Source organism: Micromesistius poutassou, assembly GCF_964030765.1.
Source record: "Micromesistius poutassou genome assembly, chromosome: 9".
Classification (NCBI taxonomy): domain Eukaryota; kingdom Metazoa; phylum Chordata; class Actinopteri; order Gadiformes; family Gadidae; genus Micromesistius; species Micromesistius poutassou.
This window is the reverse complement of record NC_140279.1, coordinates 11,838,796-11,858,240: the sequence shown is the minus strand read 5'-3', so window position 1 is coordinate 11,858,240 and position 19,445 is coordinate 11,838,796. Positions and strand designations below refer to the sequence as shown.

The 19,445-nt window shown below is 47.6% G+C and overlaps 1 protein-coding gene across 1 annotated transcript; it reads left to right on the top strand.

The window, feature by feature from the left end:
• Window positions 1–3,010: 3,010 nt before the first annotated feature.
• Window positions 3,011–19,143, top strand: LOC311353704 (uncharacterized protein; the record flags this gene model as incomplete). The annotated part of the gene is made up of 3 exons (XM_084473593.1): window positions 3,011–3,208; window positions 16,646–17,448; window positions 18,768–19,143. The coding sequence occupies exons 2-3, from the start codon at window positions 17,078–17,080 to the stop codon at window positions 19,141–19,143; spliced, it is 747 nt and encodes a 248-aa protein (XP_084329719.1). The 5' UTR covers window positions 3,011–3,208; window positions 16,646–17,077.
• Window positions 19,144–19,445: the final 302 nt, after the last annotated feature.

Below are 19,445 nucleotides of genomic sequence, written 5' to 3'. Positions count from 1 at the left end.
ACATAATAACGTAATAACTTACAATAACGTAATAACTTACAATCATTAAATAAATGGCATCAGTCATCAAAACATATTCATATTTTATCACAGAGGTGAAATAGTAGCAGTGATAAAGGTGTGACTGATGAAGTGAATTATAGGTCTGTGGGTTCGCCAGGGCCCATAATTAACAACATACACTATCTTGCCTCAAAGTAAGTGCTTATAGGAAAAATAATAATAATGCCCCATTAAAGCTAGAAAGCAAACTTAAAATTATCCGGATTTGGTTGGCCACAATATGTAGGGTCATCCCTTGACGCAAACGTCTATCGATTGGATCAATGAAATAAATACTAAATGTATCAACTATCCCCTCCTCCCCACAAAAAAGAACATACAATTGGTAACAATCAAATAAAACTGAATAATAAAATCCCCAAAATACTAGGTGGTGAAGAAAGCTATATATAACCGGCTATGCTGATACATTTCTCACGCTTTCTCTTGCAACTCAAACGTCAAGTTAAATGTATTAAAAAGTGATTTATATAAAGCGGTGTACAAACGAGGCATACAGTTAAATATGAAAGTTTAAGCATTTCAGTGTGCTTACGCCTTGCGCCCCATTAGAGTCAGCTCTGCTACTGCATGAGTATTCTTTATTTAATCTAGGGACCAACTCCACTGGGAATAAACCGGGGAGCGGGACCGTTTTTTTTTTGCAAATCATACAAAGTATGCAGCCTAATTATTGATTATTAAGAAGTAATTGAAACTTGAAAAAATGTAGACGCTAGCAAAACACTTTACAACGATGAATGAAACCTTTGAATGAATGAAACCTTTTATCGTAGAAAATAAAAACATACAATAAAACGATAATAAATGAATTACGTAACACTTGATTCATCCATCCCATGGAGGATTATGAATAACAACGGGGTTGAATGAAATAGTCATACAACTACTACTTTATAATGAAATAATTAAAATAATGAAGCAGTGTGTGTGCACTGTGCAGGAGCCCCTTAAGTTAACCCACTGCACTTACACCAACCGAACTCTAGGGCGGTGTTTAGATAAATAAGTAATCACAATGGAGGTCAACTTTTCTGCAGCCAAGGGATTTTGTTCGCCAACTGCAGCGTCATTGAAAACAGTCTGAAGTCCCTTTCCCTCATAAAAAATGAACATGATGAGTGACGAGTGAAGTGAAGGTTCACAAAGTCGTCTATTTTTAATTATAAATTATATATAATTTTTTTGATAAGCATAGTTTGGGAGAGGGCACGCCTCTTTGAAAGGAGTTGTCATTTCTCACGTGGGAAATTCCACGTGGTAATTCCAACCAACTAGGACAACGTTTTTGATATGTTGAGGAGAGTGAAGATTATGTCCGCATTTATTCATATGCACAGAAAAGCAGACGGAGGGAGTTACTCCGGAACTTCCCGTTGATAACCATGCGCGGAATTCAAGAAGATGTTAGGGTGTGATCTCGCGTGATTACCTTTACTGACCGTGGCTGCCACCACCATCACCCTCAGGGCTGATATCTTTATCTCTCCACTAGATGGCGCCCTATCACCAAGAAATACCAAACAAGGTTAGGGCCCATAGATTGTATTCGGACCTTGATCATATTATCAATAGGCCTACCGTTAAACAACGATTTTTATCATTGTTGATGATTGTATTGTCGTTTGTTTTATTACACTTTCAATGTACTTTAATCAAATGTACGCAAGTAGCCTACCAATAAAATCATATATAATGTACAGTGTTAATGCAGAGTAGGCTATTCTGGCAGAACAAACGGATCACATTGGATTTTCCCTTCACACAAGAGTAGCCTCATACAATATGGTTGAGGCCTACTATATTTATCCACACCCAAAGCCACATATGTAGGTGTATATATTTAACAAAGGCTAACTGCCTGCACTCATGGTGTCATGTGTCTTAGTTATGTGATATTACAATAGGAAACCGTTTTTCAGTTTCAGGAGTAAGTTTCAGTGATCATACAGAAAACGAACAAAACGAACAAAACTCACACACTAGATCAAGGAATTGTAGAGCTTTATAAAATGTAATAATACGAATGATGAAAAGGGGGTGATAGGTTTTTGAGGTAGGCCTATACGTTATCTTCGTTTCTGTTACTAAAGAAACTTAGTACCTGGTTTGTACTAACATTTATTATTAAGATAACAGCTTTTAGGTGAATAATAACAAATAAATGTGGGACCATATCGTGTCATCTTGTTGATATAAAGTATGTATTTACACACACACACACACACACACACACACACACACACACACACACACACACACACACACACACACACACACACGCATATATATATATATATTAACCTGATAGCTAGCGGTCTTATAAACATATTTGCCTACACTTTGATGTTATAGCCTACTTTAGGCATATGATCCTAACTCTAGACAACAAATAGCTGCTGAGAACAAATTAGTGGAAAAATAAAGAAATTTCCCAATTTAAATTAATTAATTCATCGACCTTGCCTACTTCCCCCTATGGCCACAGGAACCACCCACCCTGCCTGTTGTACTGGGAAAGGGCGGGGGGCGATTCGCTCGTCAAGGGACCGTCGGCAAAAAGATTGACATGGTCCCCGACACCGAGATGGGTGTAAGGGGCGATCTCTCAAGTTTCTGCCGGACATTGGCGTTGTGTTAGTAGTGGCACTCCGGTAACAGAAAATGTGCATGAGTGTGATGAGTGATAAATCAGTTTCGACACGTACCAAGCGGACTCTCGTATTTCTGCTATGGACAAACAGGCGGAGGGCTTTCAATTATACACTCCCATGCCTGACATATTAGCATTGGCCGACATTCCCTTTTTATTGAGTGGAGGGGGGTTGGGGTTAGGGGGGGGGGTGGCCCCTTGCTGATTCAGATGTTAGGAATTTGCATCTGATAGCTGTTTGTCAACCAATGATTTGACTCTGCGACGGCGAGCACGCCTCTGATGAGGAGGCTCAGATACGGAGTGACCTCTGGATCAAACTCCCAAACCGAATTACACGCGAGCTGATGTGTGCGTTTATATCCCACCACATGAAACCACTTTCCGTATGTTTGATCCACAACAAGCTTTTTCTGTAGTAGATCCACAGGGAGACCATGAAGGTTTCTGCCCGTTCCCGAGAGCGCAGAAACCGAACGGAAGCGTGATTAGGTAAGTTGATTATTTTTCTTTTTTTTTATTCGCACACATGCATGCCCTGTCAATTAAACGGTATCGTTAATCCGCGTCGTCCGCCGTCACGACGGGGTTAACGCGTTATAGTAGGCTATGACACACGTATCGATGGGATGTTATCAAAACGACCCTGATCGATACTCGGTATGTATACGTAGCGGCTGCCAGGTGTCCGATCCGAGGGAAATGTAACGAATGGACATTAGATTTATCCCACCATAACACCGCGTATAACAGGGTTATTATTTCATCTGCACGTCAGAAAACGGTGGCTTTTGCCTGAACTAGGATACGTGGTTTGATCCTCGATTAAAACCCAACTACTCGTAGTCTTCGTTTTTTTCTGGATCTGCTGGTCCCCGGTCTGCTGCGTGTCACCACCACCCACTGGTGATACTGGTTTTACTCCATGGACCTCTGTTATAGACCATTGCTCAATGGATCGGATCTGTTCGTTTCTCTGGTGTTTGTTGTTTCCCGTTCCCATGCATCTCGAGTCCGGCAGCTGGTATTAGACTGTAGCCTGTAGTAGCTTGCATTATTGTATGTCCAGCCTGTTTTATTCAGGTTATTATGGGGGGTTGATCAGGTCGCACGTCATTTGGAGTTGCAGTTGCATTTTCAGGGCGAGTTTGACGCAATTAGTCTCGTATAGCTCTGTATCATAACTTTTACATAATGCTGTTTTAACCCGCTCATGATTCGACGTCTCTCGCCTATGAACGATAGGCTATCTACAGTGAGTGGAGCACAGAAAGACAGGCACGTCAGCCAGCCATGTATTGGGTCGCTATAGAATAAAAGGGGAAATGAAAATTGCAAACACCAGATGTTGTTTTGCCTTTAAAAAAAAAACACACACTTCTACTTCTCATATATAGTGTTGTTTCTGTGTCAGAATAGAGCACAATGATAAACATCAAAATACAAAACATGAAGAGCACAGGCGGCAGGAGGGTCAATCGTTTTTTATGAATAAAAAAATGATAAACAATCATGCAAAGGAAGCGTTATCCAACAAAGGCCTGTATTGTGTTTTTATTGAAGGCAGGCCGGGCAGAAATGTAACTTTATCACCCCCTCCCCCATTCCAACCACACCTCTCGCCATTCTAAAGGCAGGAGATTTTCCCCCTTGATAAATAGTTTTCCGTCCTCTGATTGGTTGAGACCGACCAAGGACAGACACGCAGACGGAGACAGACGCACAGAAAGAGCGAGTGACAGATGAAACTAAACAAGGTGTTACAGACCCCCCCTCTCAACATTTGGCCGATAGTGGGTGTGGGTTTCTCACCTCCCAACAGGTGTTGAGAGGAATCTGACAAAAACAGGAAGGCCTTCGCAGAAAAAAAAAATCCCTAAGCACGTTATAACTGTAATCAAGGTTCCATGTGACAATGGCATAATTTTCTAACAGGCCGAACGAACACAGGAATTCACCTCAGTGCTGCTGAGGGGGGAGGAGGGGGGGAAGCTGGACAAAACACTTTGTTGTGGCCCTTCTGGGGAACATTGTCAGAGTTATTAGAGTTAGTAAAAAAAAACTTCCCTCTGTAGAAGGTTTGGTCATTTTGAAATCAGAACTGGGAGCAGTTAACAATGGAGGCTGTCTCGCTGCAGTGTGGTGTCAGGGCCTGACAAGGAAATCATGGTTGTGTGTGAGGCGAGTGGCCTCCTTCTGAGGGGGCTCTAGACATGTTGAAACCCAGAGGAAAGGGGGGAGGGGGGAGACAGAGAGAGAGAGACAGGGGTGAGGAGACTAAATACCCCACTGAAGGCCTACCAGAACATTGGTGAACATTTTGGTGAACAGGAAGTTAAAAAAAAATGTTTTTAACTTTTTCAAACCGCGTCCACCATTTTAAGATGTTCAGAAATCGGTTGAGAATCAGTTGGGAAACCAAATAACCCAAGAAACTCCACGTACGTACGAACGACCCAGCCGCTAAATACTTAATTCACTTCAAAGTCCAGTCCGTCGTTGAATAAAGTTAGGCTTTAACCAGAGACTGGGCTTCAGTTGGGGGAGACATTTTGTTACTTGACCTAAATACACAAAGTTCTGTCCTAAACTTCTACGTTTTAACAAAAATGTACTTATAACACCAGCGTTATCTGACGCGCTAAGACGGGCCACCTGTGATGGTCCAACATGATTACTGATCGTTGAAATGCACAGGGAAGCTTTCCTAACCCCCTTATCATGCCAACCCCCCAATCAGCTTAGTGGCTAAATGCTAGGCTAATCTCTAAGCAACGGTGTGTGGCATATGGCTAAACTGCTCGCTAACACTGACCTAACACCGCTAAGTTCATCGCAGGGGTAGCATTCCCATGGTTCTCCCCCCAGCGCATGTCTAGCCTGCGCAGACCCGGGGGCTTGTCTGTGGAGGAGGGGAGAGGGAGAGGGGGGAGGGGAGGGGGGGTGGGGGGGTGCAGCCACGTAGCCACGTAGCGACCGGCCCATCCTGGATTAGGATCGCATGGTGTACGTAGATCAAGTTCAGACCCTCTCAGGCCTCCCTGTGTCGCGGCGTCAAGGGCTCTTTATGGTCCCACGTTCACACAACGCAAGGGGGGTTACGGACCCCTTACGTCCTTGCGGACCGGCCTTGCGTCCACCGCAAGGGCCCGACGTGCGCCTCCCAAAAATTGGAACCTTCCGTCGAGGCGACGCAGCCGCAAGGGCTGTGATTGGTCCGCTCACTGAAACCCGACGCAGGACCATAAACATTCACGAACTACATCGAAGCGTCTGTGTGGTCCTTGCGTTGCGTGAACGCGGGACCATAAAGAGCCCTTAACGACACGCAGGCCAATGGCGGCCAGACGGCCATGTTGGGGAGGGCAACCTTTGTGGCCGTGGGAGCTGATGGATCCCGTGGGGTTGACCGGTTGACCGTGTTGGTTCCCTCTTGTGGACGGTTTCGTCCGTCTCAGGAGAGCGCGCTTAGCGCCGTCTCCATGGCGACCCGTGTCCTTACGGGACGCTTGGCATCGGGGGGTGAGGGGGGGGGTGGATGTGTGTTCGTATCCGCTATTTGTGATGTCATCACAAACTCAGCGACGTCTCGATCCCTGACGTTGCAAACAAACCGTCAGCGGCGTGCAAGTGTGTTCCGATACATCCCGATTTGTCGACTTTGGGGGGGCGGCAATCCCTCCCCCCTCCTCCCCCCTCCTCCCAGGTTCCTCCTGAGCGTTTTGATCCCGGTTCCCCGCGGGTGTGTGGAGTTCCCCGACCCGACCACAACACAGCACTCAGACCCAGCCAGCCTCCCCAGGTGTCTTTGTTCAGCCGGGGTTTAGTCTCGTAGTAATCGTAGATCTGTGAATGCGTCTTGGCTCACCAGTGGGGGTTAGGGGGGGTTAGGGGGCGTGGATAATTCACACCTTTTCTTCACCACAGCGCTCCAATGTGTTGTCTTTAGCCCACAGGTTATGTTAAGAGGCGGTGGTATCGCTGGCATCGAGCGGCACACACACACAGGCCCAGAGGCACCACACACACAATCGCAAACACTCACACACAGGCCCGGAGGCACACACACTCACGTAAGCACACAAACACACACATATACACACACACCCACACACACACACATACACACACACATATACACACACACCCACACACACACACACACATACACACACACACACCGACACACACTCACACTCACAGCCCCACACTCACACTCACATACTGACGAAGACACACACAGTCACACTCACACACACACACACACACACACACCATATAAGCCATGTCTGTGAATGAGTAACAGGCGGCCGGGAGCTGCGGACTGGGCCAACTGGTCTGACCACTGCTGGTTTCACCAGCCTCCTGCGTGTCCCAGCAGCGTGCTGATAGCCGTCAGAGTGGCTGTGTTGCATTTTATATTTTAATCATCTACTCCCACCGCCATGTGTGTCCCACTATAAATACACACAGGCACAGGCGCAGACGCACACTAACGCACACACACAGGGTGGTGTACACAAAGAGACAAACACACACACATGCAGGCACAGGCGCACACATACACACACACACACACACACACACACACACACATATAGACACATATACACACACACTTGTAACACACACACACACACACACATAGGCTTGTGTACACAAAGACAGACACACACGCATGCACACACACACACACACACACACACACACACAGGCACGCACACACACACAGACACAGACACTCTATCTAAACATGTGGTTCTAGTCTAACCAGGCCAATAGAGTGTAGCTTGGCCTTCAGTCAACTGACTTTTTTTCCCCTTCTTTTTTTTTTTCGGTCAAAAGCCGAATTCCCTCGCTGCCTTGTGGCTCGTGGCTCCCAGTGCTCCGCCTGCCAAAAAACATGCAGGAAAAATATGTGTGCTGGGTGACTTCACCGCTTGGGCCTGAGCCATGGGGGAATCCCTACCGGGTCGGCCGCTGACATCACACAGAAGCCGGGGCGGGCCGGCGGGGAGAGTCGCAGGTTCAGAGGGAGAGGGCGAGAGGGAGAGGGAGAGAGGGCGAGAGATGGGGAGAGAAAGAGGGAGAGGGAGAGAGAGAGGGGAGAGGGGGAGAGGGAGAGAGAGAGGGAGGGGGAGAGATGGGGAGAGAAAGAGGGAGAGAGGGAGAGGGGGAGGGGAGAGGGGGAGAGGGAGAGAGAGAGGGGGGGATGGGGAGAGAGAAAAAGAGAGGGGAGGAGGGAGGGAGGAGGGAGAGAGAGATAGAGAGAGAGGGTCAGAGGGAGAGAGAGGGGGGAGCAGAGAGGGAGAGGGAGAAAGAGAGAGAGAGGGGGAGAGAGACATGCACGCCATGGTGGCGTTGGTAAGATCTCTGGGTTTCTGCCCTCAGGTGGGTTTTTCAGCATGGTCAGCAAGCTCTGTCCTCTGCTCTATCCTCGTATCGTTCTGCCCAGATACCCGGGTAGATACCCGGCTCTGTCGATCTGGGATTTATTTGCGATTTGATATTTGTGTCCGCTGTGCTCTGAAGTAGCCTGGCGCGTTGCCCGGGGCGATTTGACACTAAATGAGAAGGGTCGTGTTCTTCAGACATGCTGCTTGACAGATATATTATAGCCTCTGTCAGAGCCTCTGGCATACTCACACACACACACACACACACACACACACACACACACACACACACACACACACACACACACACACACACACACACACACACACACCATCTGCATGCACACACGCAAGCACACACACCCATGCACGCAGGCACATTAGCACGCACACACACATGCTCACACCCTACGCAGTCTCCGTTACACACACACACACACACACACATGTACAGTCTCACTTACACACACACTCACACTTACACTCACGCTGGCTCAACTGTGTGTTCTTTATGACCGGGGGATTGAAGGACTGATCTTTTGTGACTGGATGGAGATTGTAACTCTTTGACACGTGTCACCACAGCAGTGTGCTAAAGCTGCCCGCGCTATCGTGTTCCTCTTGTGTTGGTGTGTGTGTGTGTGTGGGGGGCGGGGGGGTAGCCCCTCCCACGTCACGTTGTTTACCGCAGGTAGACTGTAGCCCCCGCCCGGTTGGAGGCGGGCCATGGCTCACTGGATCGGTGGTCGAAGAGAAGTATTTATAATACAGAATGATCTCCCTCTCGTCTTTGATTTCCCTTTATAACTCATCTGGGAATTTTTCCAGAATAGTGTGACGTGTGTGTAGTGTTGTGTTGCATTATGTGTACTTACTTTTAGTTTAGCTGTATTGTCATCCAAAGCACATTTTTCCACAACATTTACTTCTATGTTTTTGCTTTTAAAAGAAATAAATAAACTAAACTCTTGCATGACTCAATGATCTCCAGATAACTTTAGTTACGACCATACATTTTCTGTTTCGACAAGAATATTATATAACCTTCACACCCACATAGTTCTGACCTGACTTCTGCACAAGCGTAATTCTAGTTGACAGAACGTTTGAATCATGGAAATTGCGGAACCGGATTCTTCATTTCTTGCGGAGCAGGCAGCAGTCCGGCTGGTGGAAGGGGGGTTTGAGTGACAGGGAGCGTGGCCACCCGGAGACACACCCACACACCCGAGCTGATTGGTTCCCAACAGGTGTCCCCAAACATGTGGTGGGATTGAACCGATATCCATGACAGTTGTTCCTGATTTACAACATCATTTGTACCGTTTACGATCTCTGTTGTTTCATTCATTAGTCTATGCATTGCCACTTCTTCCATTACATGGACAACACAACACAAGTGGTTGTTTTTTTTAAAGTGTGTGAGAAATATCACGTATCCTAGTAGTAATGGTGCGTGGGTCATATTTGATAACCTTTCCCTGGAACTTTTAACTGGCGGAGTAATGGACCTAAAATCTTAATCCAAATGTGGATTTTGTGCTTCAAGTGCCTGGAAAAGCGCTATATGCCATGATGCAATGTATTCTTGTTAATATTATTATTATAACCATTATGAAGGGTGTGGATTAATCTCTGTGAAGAGCGTCTGCTGGCATCGGTTCTGATTTACTAAGTTGTTCTTCTTTTTACGATTTCTTTTGAAGATTTTATCCTTTTTATTGTAGAGTAGGACAGGAAGGTATGGGAGAGAGAGGGGAAGACATACAGCAAAGGCCCAAGGGCAGGAATCGAACCTGGGTTGCTGCGGTAAAGACTGGGTTAAAGACTGGGCCTTAAACTAGTGAATGCACTTTGTACAGCACTTTGGTCAGTGCAAACTGTTATAAATGTGCTTTATAAATAAATTTGACTTACTCTAGGGTTAGGGCGCTCTACCCAGTGAACCACCGGGCGCCCCCACTAAGTTGTGTCCTTGAGCCTTTGTAATTTTCCATAACCTTTCCATAACCACCGTGTTTGACGTGTCTGTGTTGCGTAGCCCCCCCAAAAGCCAGTGAAACAGCGGTGCAGCAGTTGGTGCCGGACGGCTCAATGGAGCCTGTGTGTTTCTGGACGGTCGTGTGGGCAGGAATGCTGTGGACGGCGTGTGAAATCCAGCCCGGTACCACTGACTCAGTGCTGCGTGTTGTTATTAAGGTTTTATTGGGCCACATAATGTACAGACCCTGTTGGGCCACTTCCTGTGTGGGCGGAGCCTGGCGAGAGGAAAAGGGGGGGGTTCTGATTTATGTCATACTGGAACCAAAATGACGGCTTTATGGTTTCTGGGGGATTTATTGGTTATGTTGGCGTGGATGAGACGACAAGCCAGTTTTAAAGTGTCATATAAGAGGGGGGGTGTAGGGAATGGTTTTGTGGACGTGTAATTTTAGTAATAAACATTTTAAACAGTCTGCTACTTTGTTTGGCAGTCGAACCAATAAAAACTTGCTAGATTGCAGGAAATTAAGTCTGTGGACCCCCAGACCTCATGTGGTGGTTCCGGCGAGTTCTCCCTGTTCCTGAGGGCTCAGGGTGGGCAGGTGGGCTCCTTGAACGGTGGGGCACGTTGTGTCGTGTGTCACACTGCAACACGGGCCGTCTGCTGTGTGAGTTGCTGTTTTATGTGCACACACAGCCTTGTGTTTACTGCATGCAAAACATCACCACAGAATCTGTTAACCCATAGTTTGGCTGTTTGGTGGACTGACTCTTGTGAGTTCGTTTTTTTGTTAGTCTTGTTCTTTTTATTGAATGTATTGCTGAGGTCAAAGGTCACAGACGTGGGGTCCTGTGGGGTCCTGTCCAGCGGTCGGCCGTGAGGGTGTTCTCTCTTCTAAATGAATGCTCAAGACGTTAAGAAGTTATTATGCCGCAGTTTTCTTCTAATTTTGTCGTTCTTTTTGTTTTCCCCAGAAAGCATACATTCCCCAGAAAGCAACATTCATACCGATATCAGCCTGCAACCCCAAACACACGTACAAACGCAACGTGGTCGTTTTGCATTACTTTCGTATTGCGCCAACACGTGTTGTTATACAGAAAGTCGGGGGCATTAATTTTTGACCCACTCAGAATTCAAAGGACTAGATTTAGAACGTTCAGACACTTTTGCAACACCACCATTTTGTACGACAGCAACGTGTTCCAGATCAGTGTTCCAGATCATAATGTTTCATTTACGATAAAGCTGAAGTTCCAGTAACCTGTAATACCGCTCTACAGACACCGGCGAACAATGGATGGATGATGAGTAGATAAATGCACAGTTAGGAAACTGGTTTGTCAAGTCCACGTGTTATAGCACATGCTTCATGCATATGTGATGTATGTTCGGCTGCATTATCTCGTCCACGCATCGGGCGCAACCAGACACTGTAACTGTATTCAAAGCACACATTTATGTACATTTATGGCTAATTATGCCATTTAGGTAGTGATGTTGTCTTGAGGCGAAAATGGTTCAATGCATGTTCTTCTCCTTCATTTGATGAACTAATTATTCCTGGAGTGTGTGTGTGTGTGTGTGTGTGTGTGTGTGTGTGTGTCTGTTCATGTGTTCATATGTGTGAGTTTGTGTTCATGTGTTTGTGTGTGTGTTTGTTCACGTGTGTGTGTATGTGTGTGTGTGTGTGTGTGTGTGTGTTAGTGTGTGTGTCTGTTCATATGTATGTGCTTGTGTGTGTTTGTGTCTATGTGTGTGTGTGTGTGTGTGTGTGTGTGTGTGTCTGTTCATATGTGTGTGTGTGTGTGTGTGTGTGTGTGTGTGTGGGTGTGTGTGTGTGTGGTCATATGTGTGTTCATGTGTGTCTGTTCATGTGTGTGTGTGTGTGTGTGTGTGTGTGTGTGTGTGTTCATTTGTTAATTTGTGTGTTCATGTGTGTGTGTTAATTTGTGTGTTCATGTGTGTGTGTGTGTGTTCATATGTGTGTGTGTGTGTGTGTGTGTGTGTGTGTGTGTGTGTTTGGGGGGGGATGTGCCGGTGGCTTTTATCTCAGTGGAATTGGACCCTTCAGCTCAGGGCCTTATCTGCGGGCCCTGTTTGCTCAGACACTGTAATCTCCCCCCAGCTCCCCGCCCCACCCTGCCTGTCTCCCCCGGCCCGCCTGCTATTAAGAGAGTCAACCTGTTTGTTCTCAATATTCCCTGTTTATTACCCCACCCACCACCACCACCACCACCACCAACACCCCCACCCTGCATACATCCACGCACACAATCTCTCCACCCCAGGGCTGGGAGAATGTCAGGTCCCGTTTCTCTCTCACCTTGACACACTCAGATTGTTCGGGATAAGATGTTGTCTTGCTGATTTGATTTGAAATTAGTATAGAAAAATGTGTAGTCTTTGATGCTTGATTTGATTGGCATTGAGAGTTGAGACGCTGTATGTGTGTGTGTGTGTGTGTGTGTGTGTGTGTGTGTGTGTAACTATGTTTTATGCAGAATTTATTCCACCTTCATGTCTCAGAGTGTGAGCTGCTGATTTGAAGTGAGTATAGAAAAAATTATAGTTTTTTATGTTTGATTTGAATGGCATTGAGAGTCGAGACACTGTTTTATATCTAAATCATGCCTGGTTGCATTAATGGCCCAACCCAAATGTGGATTCAGTGCTTAGTGCCTGGAAAAGCTCTATATAAGTGCAATCAATTCTTGTTAATATCCTTATGATAAGTATTATGAAGGGTGTGGATTAATTGCTGTGAAGAGAGTCTGCTGCCATTGGTTCTGATACACTAAGTTGTGTTCTTGAGTTGTTTATTTTACTTAGTACTTTGCCAGGGCTCTAGAACCGAGTCAATAACTGGAGACACACGCAGAACCATGTGAAAACACAGTGGGTCTTTGGTGCATGGTGTTGTGGGAAAGGAGATGTCAAACGAGGAGTTTGTCCCTGCGGTAGTAAGTGTAGGCCTCTCTCTCACTTTCTCACTCTTGCACTCCTATTTATACGCACGCACACACACCTACACACACACAGATACACTCACACACACACACTCACACTCACACACATACACACACACATACACTCACACACACACACACACACACACACACACACACACACACACACACACACACACACACACACACACAGGTCTAGAATAGCACTCCTATCAGTAGATTAATTGACTGACTGAATTTCATCCCTTCTCATTGGAGGGAGATGAAAAGAGGTGAGGGGGGGGGTGAGGGGTTGAGAACTGCTGACTGGTGTAGCGCTGTCCATGCCAAATGCGGTCGAATACACACATCTAAAAATTTCACTTCACCGCCTGATCTGTGTAAGTAGTGGGGGAGGGGGGAGGGGGGAAGGGGGGGGGGGTCCTGGTGGTTTATAAAGTCATCTGCAAGCGGGCAGACTTATACCATGGGACGCATGTCTTTGGCATGTCTCTGCCGCTGCCGCTCAAAAGGAAGTCATATCACGTGGGCATGTGTCACAATATTGTTTGCCACATCAAGTAGGGTAGCACGACATCCCGAAGAACAAAAACCCTGACAACGATCTGGGGCCGGCTTCCTGTTGGGCCTCGCTGCCACTGTTGAGAGTCATTCAGATTGTGAGTATCTTGCGTTCTGCGCTTTGATTTACTGCAGCACCGCCTCTGTTGGTTGTTGTTTCTGCACAGGTGCCTGTGTCGGCCCGTGTTTGTAGTGTGTGTCGGCGTGGGCGGGACGGGTGTAGACGTTTCTCTCTTAACGCAGACGTCTTCTGTCGCTCACGATTGGCTGCGTGGAGGAAACGTGGAGAAGTCTGTCTGAGGAGCGGCAGGTAGACTACACCTCCTGACGCCGTATTGATCCATTGTTGACCAGGAGAACGTCAGGTCCCTTGACAACAGAGGAACATAACTAGAAACGCAATCTGCACTGCGATCCCCCTCCTCTCATGAATACAGAGGTTGTTTGATTCCTCTGTCTTGTCTTGGGGCCAATGAACGAACAAAACAAGACATGCGTGGTGAGATGAGTTGTCAGAGTAGACTCTGCAGCCTGGGGCCGCTCAACCCCAGGTGCTGTTGTTCGCTGTTCAGATTGTTCAGAACTATTGTGGCCATCACATTGAATCCTTTTATCTGGAGAACGAGTAGGACCGGAAGGATCGGACTTCTGTGTGCGTGTGTGTGTGGTGTGTGAGTGAGTGTATGTGTGTGTGTGCATGCGTGTGCGTGTCTGTGTCTGTGTGTGTCTCAACCATGTTAGATCTAATGTCATTACATCCACCTTTATGTCTGGCAGTGTGAGCGGCTGCAGTGCCTGCATAATGCATGTCAGGCCCATCCTTACATTTTACGGGCCCCCAATAAAGCAGGCGAGACAATTGACTGGGAACATTCCGAGCCGCAGCACACAGCAGATCCGCGCTGATAAAGGGTTTTAATCTGAGCGTCACGTGTTGAATCGCGCCCTGATTGGGCCTCCAGAGATTCCCACGGACCCGATGACACCTGGTTCTGCACGGTGCCGTTGCACAGTAGAACAAACAAGATTGTTTATACGTCTTGTATAAACCCCAGAATTAATCCTGTTCACGTAAATAGGATTATTTCCTCAGTTTCTCCTTTTTTTTGTGGTGCTTATTAGTGTGCTTGATTGTGCTGTGGTCTAGTCTCTGCACATGTGGTAGGGCACTGCCGTGACACGGCCAAGGTGAGGGGTTTGGTTCCCACTATCGTGCCACACAGGCTAAGAATCCATGCCCACATGGTATTCCCATCCGCTACGGGTAAAAAAACCATCCAGCAAATGGCATTTAAATGAGCGACAACACAGTGAATGTGAACTGCATATCGTTTATGTGTAATGAGAGAAGGCGTCATGGGGGTTCTGAAATGGGGATGGGAAAGTGTTGACTCAGCGCTGCTGAATCGCCGGGCCACTTGTCCCCATGGGTGTATTTCATTATTTTTTTTAAACGGCACCGAGATATAGAAACACGTGTGTCGGAAATTGACATTCCCACAATGTGTGACTTGTCGCAGGATAGCCCCAACCGCCACGCTTATCGCCATGCCGACCAACATGTGTTCCCTCCGGCTGCGCTCTCTCCCTCCCCTCCCCCCTTCCCTCCTTCCCTCCCCCCGCCACCTCCCTCCCTCCCTCTCCAATTTGCTACCTAGATGGGGCTTTCCCTTCATGTTGTGATTGACTCTTGCAAATGCTGCCGTCGAAGCGTTCGCAACGGCAGTGTTTCTAAAAGATTATTTTCATGTGTTTAAAGTGTTGTGATTTACACACCCGGACCCTAACCTTACATACCACGCATACCTTTGCGTGTGCGTGCGTGTGTGTGTGTGTGTGCGTGTGTGTGTGTGTGTGTGTGTGTGTGTGTGTAAAACAGCATAAAACTATTTCTCTGTGCTGCACATTACCCTCAAATTATATATTGAATATACTATATGCATAAAAATATGATACATATCATAATACATATAAATAATATATCTAATATTAATTATGAATGTTGAGGATTTGCGGAATTTATGAGAAGAGTTAAATCGGAACAGGTTTAAGGACAGACACGGAGAAGGCTTTGAAGAGTCGAACTAGATCTGGATTCTCTCCGGACAAGACACATGCGTCGGGCCGGTCGTTTGTAGTCTCCCTCCCGCCTGCTCGTAACACTGGTCCTCCGAGCCAGCGAGTAAGGGGAGAAGATGCACCATGTCTCGCGGTGTGGTGACTTCCTGTCTGGTCGTCTCACTCCGGGGGGGGGGGGGGGGGGGCATCGCGGGTGTGAGGGGCTTGGCGTGGTCGTTGTGTTTCACGAGGCATGTTTGAGCCCATGTTCACATGGAAGAGGAACACAGGACGGCGTCTCCTGCTGGGAGACGGATTCCAGACTCACAGGGTGGGGGATCGCTTTTAGAGGGCTTGTCTTAATTGGGTTTAACTGTTATTTCAGATGTTTTTTCCTTTTATTCGGCTGATTTAAAGATAGGGGCCGTTTATTTCAGAAATATATTAGTGGAAATTCTCTTGTATATACGCATTTATATTTGGGGAAAGATCCCAGCAGCAATCAATCAGTGAAGTGCCCTGATGATTTATTTTAAGTCTAGTATCTCTAGGCCTTTTAATTAGTACATCCGATCATTTCATTAGACCCAAATGAAATGATTGGCTTACCTACCTTCCCACCTGTTCACCCTCTGCCCATGCTGACCTCGCAGTGACCCGAGTCATCCAGGGGTCGTCAACTGGTCGGGGCAGACCTGCTGCTGAAGCTAGCCGGCCAGTCCCGTGTTCTATGGGGTGTGGCTTTGAAGGGAGGGTTGGGATTCTTTCTCAGTTGGATACTTTCAAAATCGCGCTTAATCTGTGCGGTGTCTCCAGACGGTCCTACCCTACCTTTAAAACAAATCCCAGCCCCAGCCATAGTCATTTCAGTTCTCGAAATTGTATTTCATCGTCAAGCTGCTCCTAGAGAAGGCTGCTCTCCTCTGACCCGTTTCCTCCTCTTCTTCATCTTCCTCTCCAGGGCATGGTAGATTCCCCCACCCTCTCTCCTCATCTGCTGGTTCCTTGCCGTAACGACGCCTAAACTCTCACTACCTCCGGCCGGGGCCTCCGCCTGCTCCACCTCCTCCACCTGCTCCTCCACCTGCTCCACCGCTCCTACTCCTCTCCCTTGTGCCCCGCAGCTGCTCTCCTCCTAGCAGGGGGTCGGAGTGCCACAGCACAGCCTCTCTCTTCACCCTCTCTACGGCCTCCTGAGTGGGGTGGGGGAGGACGACCGAAGCCCCAGCAGCACCGACCGAGCCAGGCGTCCAGACGACCCCCTCCCAGAGCGGACTGGTGGTGTAGCGGTGGTGGTGGTGGTGGTGGTGTTGTTGTCGTGGTGGGGTTCCAGTCTCCCAAAGCCGGTGTGGAGGGCGTGCAGGTGAGCAGGCGGCGGCGGCGTCCCCTAGTGATGAAGCTTCAGGCGGTGATGGAGAACCTGCACCGGCAGCAGCGGGCGCGGTTGCTGATGGAGCTGGAGCAGCAGCAGCAGCAGCTGCAGCAGGCGGCCGCCGTCCGCAACGCCGCCGCCGGCAATGGGGGCGTGGCCATGGAGGAGGAGATGACCCAGAGCCCCGAGCCCCCGGAGCAGGCGCAGATCGCGGCGCTGGCCGCCATGCGGGCGGTGGCGGCGGGGCTCCAGCGGGCGACGGGCAGCCCGCCGTCGGAGCGCAGCAGCGGGGGGGAGGATGAAGAGGAGGATGAGGAGGACGACGATGAGGAGGAGGAGGAGGCGGCCAGCCAGTACAAGGACATGATGGGGTCGGAGGAGGAGGAGCAGATGTGAGTCCTTTCTGTGTGTTTATTTGTTGTGAGAGAGAATTGGTGCTGGTAAAGTAAGACAACACACATAAACAAATACACGCATGCATACACACATACACATGTACCGAATACACACATACACTCATACGCATAAACATATACACATACAAACAGACACATTCACACATACACACTACACACATAAACACAAACCCATACACAGTGACATGTACAGAGTTAGGGTAACTGCAGAAAACGCACAAATAACTGAAGTTATATTGTGTATTGATGTCTGAGCGTTCAGCAACAAATTGTTTTAATGGCTTGAAGGATCTATTGAACCTGCCTAAGCTGTTAACTTATTACAAACCCAAACCCAGAGCAATAACACACATGATACATTATACAAGAAGGTGAAACCAAATGATATGTTTTGAATAATCGAATGACAAAGCAGTTTTGGAAGACGGTAATCCAGCGGGGCCTGCGTGTCCGAACCAGCAGCAGTATAATCAAAGTGCTCCCAGTGATGGGATGATGATGAGTGGCTATGAGTCAGGACGCCAACCTTAAACTTCCCTCCTTTTAACATTTAACCGTTGCCCTGCCCTGTTTTATACGGTTCCGTTTAATATGGTCGTAGACTCAGGGTACAAGATGTCCCGGGCGCACCGCAGGGATTGTTCAAACATTAACCGTGACACAGAATACGGAGTGCGATAACATAAAATCCACACAGCGTTTTTCAGTTTAATAAGATACACAAAGCACATTGTGATATTATTCACGTGGTTTCCATATGGACAGAGAGTATATTGCAAAGCATATATTCCATGTCCTGGAGTATTTGCTTTACATTTCAATGACATACAATCCATGACGTAGGACATGATATGGAAAATGAATATGGAAGCATTGATTATCTTTATATAGGCATTGTTAACAGTATCTAAATATATCATAATATGCTATCACATCTCAATATCATTCTGAGCAATTGCACAATCGAGGTTCAAGACATCACAGTAGGCGTTGTAATCCATGTTCTAATATCAGAAACTAAATAAGATTTTTCCCATACATCAAATATTTCCAGCTACACTCAAAATAGCCGTACATAGCAGATGACCTTTGATCTTTTTGCCATTCAGACCATAAAAAACTTGGGTTTAACAGGATTTGTGTTTAACCCCCAACAGAAAGCAAAACCTGTGTTAAACAGTATTCATGTTTAACCCTTTGACCCTAACCTCCACCCCAATATAAAGCAGAACCTGGGTTCAACTGTATTTTCGTTCAACCCTCTAACCCTAACCTCTGCCCCCCCGCTCCCACAGAAAGCAGAAGTGGGACGAGGAGGACTTCGAGGGGGAGATGGAGGAGGACTTCGACGAGGCTCTGGAGGAGGAGGAGGAGGGCGGCGGCCGCAGCCTGCCCACGGGCCGGGACGCCGTGGCCCCGGGGAAGGGCATCCTGCTGCTGCCCCACCGCCAGCTGCACCCCCACAGCCAGCTGCTGAAGGCCCGGCCCTACGTGGACCAGGAGCCCCGCGTGCTCATCCTGCCCCCCCAGGCCGCCGCCGTGGCCCAGGGCCAGATGGCGGGCCAGGACCACGGGGACTGGACCTACGAGGAGCAATTCAGACAGGTCAGTCGGAGCCCATGCACCAGCCTCGTAGCCCCTAGAGCGGACCTGGGTTCGATTCCCAACTGAGGTTTGTTTTCGACTTGCGGTTAGATTCCGACTTGCGGTACGATTCCGACTTGTGGTTCGATTCCAACTTGCGGTTCGATTCCGACTTGCGGTTCGTTTCCGACTTGCGGTTCGATTCCGACTTGTGGTTTGTTTCCGAATTGCATTGTGAATTCCATTCACTTAAGAAATATATTTGTTTGGAAATTCTCTTGTATATATTTATATCTGGGGAAAGATCCCATCAGCAATTAATCAGTGAAGTGCCCTGACTGAACATCCGACAATTTCATTAGACCCAAATGAAACAATTGGCTTACCTA